At 38.7% G+C, this 16,626-nt stretch overlaps 2 protein-coding genes across 2 annotated transcripts; both read right to left on the bottom strand.

Moving 5' to 3' along the window:
* Positions 1–1,833: 1,833 nt before the first annotated feature.
* On the bottom strand, positions 1,834–6,743 carry LOC139138562 (uncharacterized). Its single transcript, XM_070706991.1, has 4 exons — positions 6,471–6,743; positions 4,642–4,751; positions 3,477–3,647; positions 1,834–2,983 (listed from the first exon to the last, which is right to left on the bottom strand). The coding sequence occupies exons 1-4, from the start codon at positions 6,514–6,516 to the stop codon at positions 2,840–2,842; spliced, it is 471 nt and encodes a 156-aa protein (XP_070563092.1). The 5' UTR covers positions 6,517–6,743; the 3' UTR covers positions 1,834–2,839.
* Positions 6,744–8,158: 1,415 nt separating this feature from the next.
* On the bottom strand, positions 8,159–13,978 carry LOC139138563 (uncharacterized). The gene is made up of 4 exons (XM_070706992.1): positions 13,712–13,978; positions 12,022–12,137; positions 10,657–10,944; positions 8,159–9,229 (listed from the first exon to the last, which is right to left on the bottom strand). Exons 1-4 carry the CDS (start codon positions 13,758–13,760, stop codon positions 9,089–9,091), a joined length of 594 nt encoding a protein of 197 aa, XP_070563093.1. The 5' UTR covers positions 13,761–13,978; the 3' UTR covers positions 8,159–9,088.
* Between the last annotated feature and the right edge of the window lie 2,648 nt (positions 13,979–16,626).

A 16,626-nucleotide genomic window follows, 5' to 3' on the forward strand; every position in this document is an offset into this window, starting at 1 on the left:
CCCCACTTCTCCCGAGTTGTTCGGACTGTGCATGCGAAATAGGTAGTCACAGTGTCACAGGAACGTGGCACCATATGATCAACATTCATTGTAGGCTAAACAGCAATACATACAGTGACCTCGCGAAGTGTTGACCAGACTGTTGTAAAATAGGATTAATTCTAGTTTTCGTAAAAGAGGACGCCATTGCCGCAGTTAACCGAAAGGACAGATTTAAAGTTAACCGGATGGGGCTCTTCGGTTGCAAAGCCGTGCAGCAAACAGTGCTTCTTTAAGAGTGCACATCCGCATTTAGTCAAATTGAATTGAATATGTGATTAAGTGCACGTATTCTATCACTACCTCGTTTCTTTCTCTTTATAACAATTCAGCTACACTCAGTCACTAAACATTGCAGTTAATTTATCAACTCTGACAAAATTACCGGCCACAAAAGATTATAATTCCACTTAGTAAAACCATTTTTATAGAGGAACAGGCGCTGAAGTCACGTGAATAAATCTGATAAATCGTACAGATACGGCGGATGTGACCGGTTCAAAACTGTAAATCTGTCGCCGCATACAAATGAGCAAACATCCTGAAATGAAATATGGTAATGATAAGATGGCGGCTTCAATCCGTTTTGCAATAAATGCTATGATAAGTGACATCGGTTATTGTTGGAAAGAACTCATGAAGCGGGTGTTGCGGCTATGGGAAATGGGAAGATAAACTCATTTGCACGGACGAATAGCAACACAGGTTACTCCTGGTCGCCAACCCTTTTCACTGTACTTTCAGGGAAGATATTCCTGTTAATCTTGACAAACTGCCAGATGTTCTATTTTAGGCGTCAGCGATTAACAAAACGGGCTTTGGGGCGACAAGAAGCAAACATGTTTGTTGTTTCTCAGTGCGGGGCAGGTTTTACATTAGGTTATGATAACTGCTTTTACAAAGGCTAAGATAATATTCCAAAATAGACGAAACATATGGTTGTCTGTGATAATCATCACCCAGGCTGTGTCTAGAACATTGATACTAAAATACTTACAGTTTTGAAGTTTCATGATACAAAATTACGTACTCCAGAGGTTCTATAGAACCTAAAATTGCCTATAGGCAATTTTAGGTGTCCTTCCTGCTAAAACTTACCAGCTCCTGAAAACAAAATCCCGCATGCGACTTGATGCGGAGTGTTGTAGAATCTTGTCGGATGTAGAAATAGCATGAAACGTCTGTTAAAGGCTTATATTCGATAAAGTCTACACTAGGATTTTTTTAGGGCACGGGGGAAGTTGACCTGCTTTCGCCCAGGTTTGACAGGGATGTGACTGACCGGTGTATGGGTTCAGTCGTCTACAAACCGCATGGGCTGCAACTGTTCTAAATCAGTAATATTTTGAATCATCAAAACACAACGGAGAGTAAGTCAACTAAAGTAACATTACAGAAATTTCCTCGGGTGTAAGGTCGGGGCACAAGCAGCCATCCAGGAGAAGCTCTTCGTCTTTGTCGGTTCTCGTTCAACATTAACCTCTCGTTAAAAACTACGGAATCTATCGAGGCATAGTCAGAACAGTTGGCCGTTACCGCTATGAGCACACTATAGAGCACAGAATGATATAATATGACTGCATGCATGGCTACTTTAGAAATTCGACTGTTTCATCAGTACTCCAATGGCTTCACCCATGACGTCACAGTTTGTTGAATGTTGTCACGAGAATCTCTCTCTGTATTGTATTGTCACGAAACCCCCTCCCCACCTCTCTCTCTCTCTCTCTCTCTCTCTCTCTCTCTCTCTCTCTCTCTCTCTCTCTCTCGTTTACCGGCAACAGGTAATAGATCTCGTCTTTGTCAAGACTTTATTCCCACTGTAGTATTATTTGATACATTTATAGTTTCCAAATAAATTGGTTTGTTATAATCAGTGTGTAAAAGTATAGCCTTTCAAGGACAGCGCGATATGATTCCGTTCATGTGATGATTATTTTAATATTCACGTCAGCAAGTTATCTTTCTCCATATCATACATGATGAACTCCTCATTGCTTACTTTTCAGGGTTTTCGCTAAACAGGATCTTACAATATGTAAGTTCCCCAAACTTCCTCAATTGTTCATTTCCGCACGTTCACAAATCACGCAACTATACGATCCGTTTCTGCCTGCAAAATACTATACTAGCCGTTTCGAGTTACCTTAACTGGAATATACATTTCTATATTAAACTTTAAAGGGCAAGTAATGCTAACTTTTTATGATTTTTTCATCATTTTTATTTTGTATATCAATTGCAACTTCTTTCTCTACTCCCCAAAGAATGTTGAAACACCCACTATTTGTTAACTTAACGTCACCTTATATGTGTAAAATGCATTGTTATTGTTTACATTTGACTTCTAGTCCGGACCAGAAGTCACTTTTCAACAATAACAATGCGGTGTTCACACATACAGGCTGAGTTGACAAGCTGAACACTTTATGTCAACATGCCTTGGGGAGCAGAACAAGGAATTATGGTTGACATATAACAAAAATGGTGAAAAAATTATCAAAAGTTAGCATTATTTGCCTTTTCTTTAATCGTACTTCTGATTGGCTGAGTATGATGTAAGATATATTTTCAACCAATGTTACTCTCTTAACCCTTTGGGTGCCGAAGTCAATTTTCGTCACTCTTGTCAATTATACCTCAGTCAATTTTTGTCAGATTTTTGCAAAAAAATTGATAAAAAACTGAGGCCAATGAAATGTTGTGTTCACTTGGTCCAAAATTATCAGAAAAATTAAAGAAAAGTTCATAAAATTGGTGGACTAAAATTTTGGTGGAAAAAAATACAGCACTCAAAGGGTTAATTGGCAGAGTGATATCTAGCTATCCCAACAATGGGTGGGATCATCAAACCAGAAAGGAACGCTATGGAGACAAAGAACTTGACAGCAGCAAACGAGAGGTTAGCCTTGGTCACATCACCGTATCGAAGCTCTCTGTGTCCCTGCAAAAGGACAAAATCAACAAATCAACAAGAGCAATACAATGATAACAAGTATATTCAAATGTTCATGTCGCTATGGAAACAAGTCGAGCAGACAGTTATAGCCATGTTAATGTAGAATATATAGAACGCTTGGTGACAGTTCAGTATAGGTCCATGTGGGTACATTCTCAGCGGTACAAGCTTTGCTGCTTGTGGTTCATCAATGTTGCTTCATTACTTCTACACTGGCGCATAGGTGAAAAGATAGCAAGTTACAACGCAACGATTGTGTAAATGAATTACACATAGTCTTCAAGTCTAAATCACTGACCGTTTAAATTTATATAAAGATTATTTTTCCTTTGTAATTATCGCTATCTCTATTGACACAAAACAGTATACTCTCTCTCTCTCTCTCTCTCTCTCTCTCTCTCTCTCTCTCTCTCTCTCTCTCTCTCTCCCTGCCTCATTTATCATATACACGAGATTTATTCATGTCGGACATCCTTACCTGGAGTGACTTGACGATGGCAGCGATGCCGAGTGGAAAGCAAAACAGCACTGAAATGAATGACAGGATAAACCACTCGTCCACGCTTCTGCTAGCGGTGACCCATGACATTATTACAGCCCGGCCATTCGGTGCCGTCTTAGGTTGTACAGGAGATGCATGAGATACGTCCTGTGGAACGAATATTCGGAGTTTCAGATCTAAAACGGCATAGCGAAAATCACTGGACTCAGGACAGCGGTTCGTGTCATTCATTAGTAACTTAGGGAAGTCGTCATGGTTAGTGTTGGGGATAGAGTTCATAGTCCAACGTTCGTATCAAATTATCAAATACATAAACAGGTTCCTGTCCACGAATCCTTACTCATGCTTCATAGAAAAGATTTACGAGGAAACTCGCCCACGTGAATACATCAAACGGTGTACTTTTCCGTGTTGTGCATGGGAAATAGAAAGTCACGCAAGTTTTTAATGCCTGGAGTGCCAGCTATAGTGTGTGTGTTATGAGTATGTTTGGAACATAATGACCTACTAATGGGTAAAATATTTGTACTTTCGAGTGTGCAATTCATAACGCGAGCCGCGGTACATGAATCGTCCACATTAATAAGGAATAATTGGCATAAAATTGTAATATTCAAACGATGCCCATTAATATAATTGGCAGAAATGAATGCCAATCCACCTCCATATTGCAAAATGAGCTTCCGATTGGCACTGACCAATAAATTATGTCAGAAAGTAAATTATGCAAGTAAACTCGTCGAATGATTTTCTGTCTGCCTCATAATTTTTGTCGATTGAAAGCCGTAAAAGTAGGGACCATGAAGCACAGAAGTAAAACATATCTGGAGATCGGCCGTCTAAAACAGTTATTCCAATGTACTTTATGACCGTGTAGTACGTGTCCGGAACGAGTTTGTGTACTTTTATATTACCATAATTATCCACCTAGGGCTGGTAAATGCGATAAATTATACAGTCAACTTTCGTTTGCATTCTAATTCTGGCCTCTTTAAATTCTCTCTACGATAAATGGCCCCCACTTTTGAGGCATACTTTACCATATGCTTCATCGCGTTAAATGATAAAGTAAAGATGGCGAAGATAACTATATTGAAGCCAGTCCGTGAATGCGCAAACACATCTCGTTGGGTTCACTTACCGTAGAGTCGATGTCGAGCCGAGATGAATACTCAGATTCCGTTGGAAACGAGGAATACGATCTTTCATCTGTGTAGCTAGGTGCCATTGCCTGGTTAGACATCCCCATGTCTGCGAACGTATAGATGTCAATAAATGTGGTTATAATTAAATTTCCCAGTACTATTTGATGTGGAAATGATGCAGTGATTTTCATGGTAAAAGCTACCCTGATCTTTTGATATATATCGATACAAAGTCAAGGCGAAAAGACGTTTTCAGAGCAGTATTAAAAATAATAAGGTTTCCTATGATTTACTTGTCGATGAGTTGTGAAGCTTCACTTGTCTAGTCTTGCATAATTTGAGAAAGAACCCTTTGACAAAACCGTAATAGTACAATATCGTAATTTAGCGTGTTCGGTTCTTTTTCCGCAACTCGTAAACTCTCCCATTGATCGAGTTAACTCATCAACTCTCCCCTTTATCGAGTTAACTCCCTTGATATCATTAATTCGAATCATGAAATTCATGCTTTGTTATGGAGAGAAAGGGGTCAGGTTTAAACCAGAAACGCTATGTTGTTCCACTTCCCATTATTCTATGCCATGATATGTCTCGATCATAGTTGAAAGTCATTTGAAACTAAACATTATGTCACACACATGCAATTTCTGATTTGCAATGACATTGTTATGAAGTTGCACAATGACGACGATCAGTGTTGATGCCCATGGTTGAAAATTGTATGATATTCTCATCATTTTCGTTCTGTAAAACGAACACGTTTTCTTTTCCCCGTCATGGAGTACACCTAAATTATCATACAAAGTGTTTCTTTGTGGACAATACACCTGTAGTATATGCTATGTTATTGTTGACAAATGAATTTAGATCCTGAATTAAATGTACATTCAGTTGTCAGCAATAACATTGGACGTTGTACGCGTACGGGCAATGTGGAGATAAATTGAACGCAAAGCATTTCAAAATTATTTTGGAAGCTCAGTGTACTTTCAAAAATGTTGGATATTTAATCAAAAGTTAAAGCGAATTAATGGCTTTTGATCTTTTATCTGAAATTCCTCTATATTCTGTACTATTTCAATCCTTGTATGCAGTTCTAGATACGTAAAAAAATCAGAAGGGACGAGAATCGTGGTCATGCTTTTTTATCAATATATAAGTTTGTTTTTTTCCGAAGGTAAAACTACAATATGTGTCCACACCACATTTGTTAGTGAAACGTATCACAGAGTTACTGATATAGATGTTTAACAGATTCAAGCTCTACTTTGAATTGATCTTTTTCGGCTTCTACGATGATCCCCCTCTCTCAAACTCTGAATTTGTTGCGCCTGACTTTACGAGATAAACCGTAGTTAAGTGTGTAACGGCAACTGGTAGCTTGAGATGTGACAGAGATGAAATTGAAACTGCCGTAATGGAATCTCTCAAGTTCCCTTTGGCCTTGTGGGTGTATCACTGGATACGATGAATCGTCGTCTATTTTGTATAACGATTGCACTTTTCCTTGTTCCACTTCTCCTTTTAGTCTTTGAGTGTTTGGTGAGTCATTTGTGTGAATGAATGTGTGATTTTGTAAGGGAGTCTGAGTCACACCACAGAGGACCCAGAGATCCGGTTGTTGTTGTTCTTTGTATTGTTGTTTATGTTTATTAGTCGTGTTGTTGTTGTTGTTGTTGTTGTTGTTGTTGTTGTTGACCAATAAAAGTCAACGAACATAACTGTTGTGTTATTGTTACCCGACGCAACTCTCTGCCAACGTACACTCTCTTCATGTATTAAAGTAGAGAGTGTACGTTGGCAGAATGGATCTTTGTTCACTCACCTGATGTTGACCTACTTGGACTCTCCGAATACGCGTTGAGCTCCATAGTGTTTTGTTTCAACACTGTGACGTGAACTTGAAGAGTAACTACAGTACTACTCTGAATTTCTCAGAAGAAAGAGGTCGCTTGCAAAACTGACTTATCTGCGGGGCAGATTTTGTCGTCACTCTATAGAAAAACAAGCCACTTTGGCGAGAGTTGGTCAGCTTCAATTTGCGCACATCCCATCCATTATGGAACCAATAACTCTCACTGGTATTCAATACCAAAATGACCTTAGATGACTTTTTACTGAGAATGAGCAGCTCTATGGGGTTGTTTTTTTGGTTCTGCATTGTTCCTTTTGTTCGTAAGTCGAAAAGGTGTCCCACGCATGGAAGAACAGCGCGGTGTTTGCGAGGCTGTAATTCAGGAGTGACCTCAATAAGGCAAAGAGAACAATCTGGCACTATATTGCTACAACTTGCTCGTTAGATGGAAACACTGACAACTTCACAAATATAGTTCAAGATTAAAAAAGAATAATTATTCTATTTTCAGATCGAACCAATTTAAGTCAATTCGATTTTTTCTTTAAAAACGTACGATCAATCGCCTGTACGATGAGGTGTACGTTGACCTTGACCCATAATGCCAAGATCAACTGAAGTTATACATTTGCTTTTGTTTAATATTTCAGATTTATTACAAAACAAGTCAACTTGCGTTTAAGTATGCCGGCCTTACTTTTAAGTGTTGATATAAATCTCTTTCTCGGCTAGTTCCGGTTTGAATGCAACAAGGATCTGAAAAACAAAGAGTCATTTACGTCAAGGATATACAGCGGGAGTGCACGTTCTACTTAGCTTGTCACATTGCCCTTTTCAATTCTTGAGGGCGCAGCATCAATTCGAGACAAGATCGCAAGACGTTTTCCATACACCACGTCACATTTATTTTGTTTTCATTTTTCAGGTCGAGTTCACCAGCCCTGCCGCCGGGGCCAGTCCCATTCTTTTCAAAGCCGAAGAAAATGGACGTAAGTCCCGTGATATGATAATATTATATTTCTTCAAGTGGTATTTGCCCGTGTTCAACTGGATGGCTTGGTTGGTACAAATTTGTAGTATCAATAGTAAAACTGGTGGTTTTGAAGAGCCAGCATAACCAGGTAAATAGTTGTACTCAACGTAAAGCGTCGTTTTAAACAAAATCCATTATTTCATTTCCAGCACACGTATTTTCCTAAAAAACGTCAAGCGATGGTTACGAATCATTTTTAAAAATCATATAGAGGATAAGCTAAATAGTCATCCATATATATTTTCGGGCGTGGAACCAGTAATTTTACGATACGCACTTTACATACCCAGATGTTTGCGATATGTAACTTTGACTACGAGGTTAATAACTTTGACTCTTAAGAAAAAAAATTCAGCGTGCATACATACATACATACATACATACATACATACATACATACATACATACATACATACATACATACATACATACATACATACATACATACATACGTGCGTGCGTACGTACGTACGTGCGTGTGTACGTACATACGTACATACATACATACACACATTCACACATACATACATGCACAATATACATACATCATGGCATACACACACATACATAACTAGGGGAGGTTCAGGTTCGAGGTCGTTGAGTGAAATACTCTTACACGTAATACTGTTGTTGGAATTACTCTGTTTTTAATTACTTTCATGAAATATACAAAATAAAGAATCTTGAAAGACGTTGTTTATTGTGGTATTTTCGATCGCAAATGCTTTCGAAAGGAGGACGTTACTTGCTGTGTGGTCAGTCGTATCTACCCAGGTTCCTTTCCTACATGCATGTACAGATGTAGGGGAGGAGTACTGGAGACCAGACTGTTGTGAAGTTCGGTGAATTTGAAATCCCTTGTCTTTCTGTATCACTTACATGGTCTGTGAGCTGAACGAGGAAAATTATGTGATGACTCGAGCTGATGATTTCGCAAAGGAAAAAAGTTTACACAAGAATATAAAACAAAAACACTGAACTGGTAAAGTGTGAAAAAGTGAATCGGTCAACCGATGAATAGATGTAGATATATTTTCATCTAGAGTAAGATACATTTTTTATTGTAATAAGTTTATGCCACTAATTTTTATATGCAAACAAAGCACTACAAATTTTGCCTACATTTACAACGTACTGTGAGCTAATAGTGTCAATGATTGTCTCACTACATAATAACAAACATTCTTGTTCCAGTGAACAGATTATTCACCGGTTTTAAAGGGAAACGGTTGTCGGAACTGCGCCTTTGCGGGTTTCTTGTTTACAAACAATGTATTCCGTGCACGATATCTAGATGCACCTTATCATCATAGCTGCAAAGTTTAAATTATATGATGTTGATTATATGACAGACATGTTTTAACTTTCATCAATCACCATCGCCCATTGGATACAGTGTTGCCATTGGTCGTATGGGTCCCATGCGACTTTTGAGCGCAGTTCCGACGACTGTATCCCTTTAACGTCTACTTCTTGCTGTTCACAGTATTTTAATACCGCCTTAAGTTTTCTTCATCAAACAACAGCCCAGATGGTGGGATGAAGGCTCATGCATTTAGCCTAAGTGATATATGAGAACGCCGACCACTGGCGGTATGATGATACCCGTCATCAAAGCTATGATTACGCAGATCTTGACGATGGTGATAGTCTTCTTGGCGGACTCGATGTCTCCTTTTTGGACTGCCCTGTATGTCTGAGGGAAAATAACATAAAACTTAGAGGAATGTGTTGATCTGTGATTGAGGCGGTGATACGAGGGTTTAAACTTTGCGACTCAGAAGTGACACATCAATTCCAGGGTGGTTTGCTGAAAATGATAGTCCCAGGTTACTGGTGACTGTTTAGAATCTGATCTACTCTGTGTCCTTGGAATATGAGTATTTGGTTATCCGGCAGTTGCTACTAGTGTAACAGATGTAGTAAGTTGTGCCATGTACGCGTATTGTTTGTCTGGTGGAACAGTGCACAATACGACTCCCCTTTCAGCATCAAATCACTGTTATATATTGGCGGTCACATACATCATCATGTGATAGATTCCACTGTGTTCCATTGAAGTGTATGACATTGCTCTGTTTGAACTCAGCAACATATGTTGCCTTCTCCAACCAAATTATTGTTTTCCATAACATTCTTTGGTTAAGGATAAAAGGTAGAATGCACCTCGGGGCAGATATTCGGACGCTCAAACTGTTACACTTCATGTCTGGTCTGCCACATGTGGGATTCATTTTGAAGTTCACGGAGTAAAGTTTTCACCGGCTTATTTTATTTTTTTTATTTTTTTGAAAATCAAAACTTTAACCCCCTTCCAAAAATAAAGTTAACACGGGGATGGCGGCTATTTCGGAATTCAGATGTCGGTAAATATCATTGGGTATCTAGTACCAAATGTTGCAAAGTAACCCCTGATGTTTATTTTTTATTTGGTAAAATCATAGACCCTGAAAAAGATGGTTAAATAATGGTTGAAAGTTTCCTCGAGAAATGTTTGAGCAAAAGTTCACTCTCTGGGTGAGTACTACCTTTAGTGTGCTCTCTTGACGCATTAGAGGGACAAAGCCGGCCATTTTTTCATGAATTTTGTTTGATACGAGATACTACTTACACTGTTTGACATGTTGAAAGATACTGAATGAATGGGTGACCATGCATCTATTCGACCCCGGTTTTAGACACCACACATGAAACCATCGCTAAAATGAATTAATGGTCATGACCATTAATTCATTTTCGCGACGGTTTTGTTTAATTTGTCTAAAACCAGGGTCAAATATATGCATGGTCACCCATTCATTCAGTATCTTTCAACATGTCAAACAGTGTAAGTAGTATCTCGTATCAAACAAAGTTCATGAAAAATGGCCGGCTTTGTCCTTTAATACTCGTTGTGTGTAATTTCAAACATGACAAATTTGACACTGTACATGATGAAATTGAAGTCCTTAGGAAGACGGGTTTATTTTATGTGACGGTTAGTCATTGTCCGATTATTCAATAATTTTCTCAATAAACGGTGAAATTGGTAACTTAATGACTGTAGTCATCGTACTTTATTGTGGAAACCACGCATTAATGGCTTTAATTTTGTTTCAATCAACTGGTCGATAAAATACAAACCTGGTATGACTCGAAGACTGCGACTATTCCTGCCGGCAGGCAGAACACCAACGCCAGGGCAGAACAGATGAACCAGTCCAGATAAACAGGTTTTTCATCTTCGCGCTTATTGTAGCTATTGCAAAAACTAAACACAAACCAGTTGTTCCACATCTCCAAACAGCCACCGGATTTGCGAGGAGCCTCTCCGCCATGGTCGATGGTGACGTCCTTGATTGAATAGTCCTGGTCACGTGGTATGGTAGATGGAACGCTGTCGCTTCTTTCAGCAATGTAGAAACTATCTTCCTGCCAGGAGGGTTTCAGAAAAGAAATAATATTTATGAACATAGGCTCAAACTATGTTGAATTTAAATTTATAGCTTCATGTACCTTCTAACTCCAGGTATGCTTAAGTCAAAACCCGGGATTTGTGTGATTTAAACTGAGATATTTTGACATGTAAGTCATATTTAACACGATTGGAACTAATTTGGGATAATTGGATGGTGAAGTAATGTCTATTTGATCTGCAAATGTAAGCTCATCTGCTTTTCTTTTTAAGTTACACACTTGTTTTTATGAGTAATTTGTAATATCGCAACATTCAGCTATAGGGCACCTAACATTTTTGAGAAATTTGAAAAATATGAAAATCCAATTATCCCAAATTAGTTCCAATCGTGTTAGTCGAAACTTTGGACCAACAGGAATGTTACTCAACTTTAATAAAATTTCACCGAATAAATGCATACAACTGCAGTACACACCAATGGCGGGAACAACACTCACTTTTCGGTAGACATTACGAATTTCTAGTTTTGACTTTAGACAAACACATGCATGAACAGCAAGTTTTCACGAATTTTTGTGTCAAGCAAATTTCAGGATGGATTTATGTGGCATCTTTGTGAGCTTAGTCTTGAGAGCTGAACGTAAGAGTCCTAAAGATCCGCAAGTTTCGAATTTAAGATGTTGTGGTAAGAAACCAACAAAAAACCTAACAAAATAAAACTACATGCATTATAACATCAACGTCACTCACCACAACGCTCTGTTCCCGTAGGAAAGTTGTTTGAATCACTACGCAGACTCCAATCTTATGCAGCCATCAGATTGGAGTCTGCGCAATGTTGTTGGAGGTGATATAGGTGGTCGATTCTCGCCCGGTTCTCTGTGATTTCGTTGATGTAAATACCTTTGTATCGCATTCACCCTACTCATACATTTTCACGCCAATATCAAAAGTACACAAGAATTCATGACGTAAACCACAGGATCAAAGGAACTCTCCCTCGCCTTCTTTACATTGGCTGTTTAGATACATGTAAAAGAAATCATACGGATGAGCGATATTAACCCTTTAACATTAGAAGGAGCACATACCTTGGAATACGATCTCGCGAAAGTTTGATCTTGTGGCTCGTCAGGGAATTGAAATAATGTTTCGTCTGGAGAGACGACTGGAGACAATTCTGGAGTCTGAAACTCATTGTATATTTCTGAAAATTAAAATAAAATCATCATCATCATCATCATCATCATCATCATCATGTATGTCATGTTGGATTTCAGGGCATCTCCATACAAGAACAAATACGGAATACTTTTTTGACGAAAATGTGACGTCTGTCTTATATTTTGGATTTGCGCTGTTTGTGTTTATTTTGAAGGGACATCTACCACTGTATCAGTGAAGCGGTGCCCATGGCGTATTTTGTTATTTTTCGCTCCTGGCTCCTCAGTGTTCGTAACACTGTGCATAATCACGTGACGTTAGTCTTTCAGTGGGCCTTGCGTTCGGTGGTCCGTTTGCTGGAATGACAGACAGCGCCCTATACGCGTCTTGTAATTTGCATCAGAGTCGCCTTCGTCTGTTGTTTACTATGCCAAGACAAACGAACCTCGAATAACTTAGGTAAATGAGAACAAGCACCCGCAGTGCGGACTATACAAAGCACAGTCGCTTGTGGTTCGATACTCGGCGAAGGCCCCTCATAAATAATAGTAAGAAAGTGGTCGTCTTCCAATGGTCCAGTTTGCTCATAATCCCAGTCATGGTCAGAAACGGCTTGACTGTCCGTTCGCAAAATGAGCTACTATGTTTTATGAGTCGGGAATAAAATTAAAGAGTGATCACAAGTTACTTGTTGACTTTAACTGTCTGGCCTCGAAACTTGGAAAGAATGGTTTACATGCTTACGTAACGGCATTACAATAGATCGATAACATAACATTACTTGCGTGTTTGCGACGATGGGCTCACGATTTTGTTGCTTTCTTTAGAATAAGTAAAGGTTACTCGAGTGACCAGTTTCCTTCAGAAGCGGACAAACGAGGTCGAAATCGTGTCACTATCGAGTTGAAAATGATATTAGGGCGTAGGATACAGGCGCATTAACTACGTTCAATGTGCGCAACGGCAAACAATTACTACAGATTCACTTTTCACTGCAGTGTTACGCAACGAGCAGAACCAACACACCGAGGCCGAGTACGCGTTCGCCACAAAGGTACAAACAAACTTCTGCATGGCTGTGTACGATTTTGCATTTTATCCAAGCGTACTAAAGTGCCGCTTTATAATACTTTTTGCAAGATTTAAATTAATCGTACATTTTTTGTCAAGAAAAGAGGGCTTCGTATGGGAGGATATCAGCCCCACATGCAGCGTTGAGCAAATGACTGCGCTTTTGCTCAACAGGTTGGTAAACATTGATCACTTAGTGGAGTCCTTGATCGCCTAGTTTGCATTTTAACTCATGCATACCCACAGCTTTCTGAATTCAAGGCTACGGTGAATTGGTGGGAATGGATAATGTCAAACTGGTTAGAAACACAAAACGAAAGACAACATCTGTGAGCGAATCTTGCGAAAACAGATATAAAGATTTGTCGATCATACTTTGCGAAGGAACCAGAATGGTAGCGTTCCCTCCAAGAAAAAAATCCTTTGCATATGAAGAATATAATACTTTCAGTACGCTTTCGAGACAGAAATGTGTACATTTTATGTGTGATGTACGGCATTGCAGCATGAAAAAATGGAGAATAGCATATTTCTAACGTTTCTTACCTGAGGTATCAGTTTCTTTGTCAACGAATCCCGTACCCTGCCCCTCCATTATGTCCTGTATCAGTATTAACTTTCAGCAAGAGTTCTACCAGCTCAGTTCAGTGATATGTAGTGATCTGCCTAAGCCAGCGAACTTAAACTTCGAGATTTTTCAAGTCTGAAGATACTCAAGTTACTTCGAGACACTTTCAGTTTATCTACAACTCAGGGAGTCCCATGTTTGGAGAAAGTGAAGAACTAAAGCCCTGGTGCAGTTACAGCGGAAATGACGTCAGGTTGTTCACGCAATGTAAACAAACTATGCAACAACAGATTTTGGAAATGTACGTAATGACGACACAAATCAGAGTCCCTCCATCAGACAACGTGGTGGAGAGACTGACATATCAAGTTGTTACATGTAATAAGAAAAAAAGTTGTCTGGGCTTCGTAAAATGGGCGTGAAAATACGTCAAGGCTGAAACATTGTCGTCCAACCAAGAATGAAAAAAAGAATGAAAAAAAAATGAAAGAGTGAACAACCGCATTTGTTGTCGCTATTGTACGGTTTTCAGAGGGCCATCATTTTGCAAAATCAACTTATTATAAGAGTGATGCTGTACTGAGTAGGATCAAAAACTCGCTAATTGTGTAATCCCATATTGTTTCCCTTTAATTTCCCTTTCCAAAATTAATTCCATCAAATATCAGATGTTATGAGATGGGATTTAACTACACCGTGACAATATCAACTGACTGAACCGCGCACTCTTTTATGGTATGAAACTGTTGTATGGACAAAGGGTCCTCGAGATGATGATGATTAAACATTTAAAAATGAAGAAAAGTAAAAATATATTTGGACTCAGTAAAGTTGTTGTTGTTGTTTTTGTTGTTGTTGATAGTTTTTGCAGAAAAGAACAAAAGTATGCGCTGCGAAATTCAATTTTGCAGCGCATGTGTATAGCATGGAGGTAGCTTACCTCCATGTGTACAGTGAGGCTGTATTGAATTTTGCAGCGCATAATTTGTCCTTTTCTGCAAATACTATCAACTACAACAACAACACAATAACAACAACAACAACTTTACTGAGTCCAATATATTTTTATTTTTCTTCATTTTTAAATATTTAATCATCATCATCATCGGAGCTCGAGGACCCTGTGGTATGGATGGCATAGCGAGCTATTTACAGAATATACATTCGAATTACATCAGAAAAATTCACAGAGTAACGTAAGTAACCTGTGTGTGTGTGTGTGTGTGTGTGTGTGAGAGAGAGAGAGAGAGAGAGAGAGAGAGAGAGAGAGAGAGAGAGAGAGAGAGAGAGAGAGAGAGAGCAAAGTTGATGAGTAGCGTTGTTTTGTGTTTGATGTATACTCGATGAGTCTAAAGGTAAATTTTTGCATTTTATGGACGTATGATAAAGTATTTGAATTGAACAGAATTGGTAAGTATAAGGGGCTCTTTCCCACCACCATGCTTTCCCGAGATGGAACTCACTGCGAACTCGATCCTTTATAGGTTTCACCTACGATTTTTTTTAGCTTTTTCACTTAGGAGTGACATGCTTGACATGCTCTCTATTTACACCTTAGCTCTAAATGGCAGTCGCACTTTGAAGGTCCAGGCTGAAGGGCATAGAAACAGAAAAAGCCATTCCAAATGTTAGTTGTTCATACGCCCCACCGAGACAATATCCATGAAGTATAGAGCGACTTATGGCAGTGCGCCCTCACAGACCAGGCCCGAGGCTGCGGTTGGGCGATCGATGAAACTCGGGAGCGGTTTACCCTGAGTGAGAAACGTTTGTAGGATTCTATACTGCGCATGACAAAAAAATTGTAAAACAATGACAGAATGAGGTTGTAAAGGTTGGATGATGTTCAATGTCATAAATACGGTGGTTTTGAATGGTCATGATGGAGTCAATGAATGGAAAAATCTGTAACAGAACATAGTCAGAATATTTATGCCATAAATTACAGTACATGGCATGAAAGCAGTAGTATTCATGAATTGATTGTCATTATTATACACCGTAACTGATCCACTATCTTCATTGTGATGTGAAACAATGTTAATTTGCTATTGGAATGTGGCAATTGTCTCATTTCACATGCTACGATTATTTGGTCATGATGAACTTTGGGTGTGGTAATTATCTACATGATGTTTCTGAAAAGTGTAGAACAATAGTGAACTGTTGATGAATGATAATTAGATCATAATATAATGACTTGTTGTCCTGACTTTACAGAAATCGCAACAAAGCATTTCTTGGTGTGTATAATTATAGATATTTATTCTTATGAATTTTCAATTTTTTCCCATGAAAATAAAGATAACTGGATGCTTAATACTGCATGGAAGAGAAATAAAGCTGAGGGTTGATGTATGGCAACAGATTTGAAATACAAGACAGTGTCTCAATAAAGAGTCATGTAAATTTAAATGAAATATTATTTGGTGGACCAGTTAATGCTAATGGAGGAGCAATGACAACACTGTGTATACCAGATACACTGTGATACTGGTTTGCAGATCATCAAATACTGAGATTTGCTCATCCCTGGATAGCATTTAACTTTATTTGAATTGTACCTGCACAGCTTGAAAAGCTGTTGACTATATCACAGTCCTCAATGAGTGGAAGGATTGTGGTAATATAAAATTCAATCCATACTCTGAAAGCAAAACAATTTTGTGGTTCCTTTATCCCTGTCACATTCTGCCCCTATTTCACCACAAAAGGATCATTCTCACTGCTAAAAGCAATGTGAATGGACCAAGATCAGATACTGACCGGATATAGTGTCTCCATCCCAATCCAAAGAGGGTTCAAAACAAGGTCAATTATCACACTGGGAATGTAAATGAAGTTACACCATACAAACCCACTACATTATCTGAAAATTATTTCACTGGTACCC

The sequence above is a fragment of the Ptychodera flava genome, chromosome 8 (assembly GCF_041260155.1).
Source record: "Ptychodera flava strain L36383 chromosome 8, AS_Pfla_20210202, whole genome shotgun sequence".
NCBI lineage: Eukaryota > Metazoa > Hemichordata > Enteropneusta > Ptychoderidae > Ptychodera > Ptychodera flava.

Excerpts from the sequence above, each read along its gene's own strand:
- LOC139138562 (XM_070706991.1), bottom strand. The coding sequence starts at position 6,516 with ATGGAGCTCAACGCGTATTCGGAGAGTCCAAGTAGGTCAACATCAG. Across the intron at positions 3,648-4,641 it reads GGCTCGACATCGACTCTACG|GACGTATCTCATGCATCTCC; the intron begins GTAAGTGAACCC and ends TTCGTTCCACAG. Across the intron at positions 2,984-3,476 it reads CCATCGTCAAGTCACTCCAG|GGACACAGAGAGCTTCGATA; the intron begins GTAAGGATGTCC and ends GTCCTTTTGCAG.
- LOC139138563 (XM_070706992.1), bottom strand. The coding sequence starts at position 13,760 with ATGGAGGGGCAGGGTACGGGATTCGTTGACAAAGAAACTGATACCTCA. Across the intron at positions 12,138-13,711 it reads CAAAGAAACTGATACCTCAG|AAATATACAATGAGTTTCAG; the intron begins GTAAGAAACGTT and ends TTTAATTTTCAG. Across the intron at positions 10,945-12,021 it reads TCGCGAGATCGTATTCCAAG|GAAGATAGTTTCTACATTGC; the intron begins GTATGTGCTCCT and ends CCCTCCTGGCAG.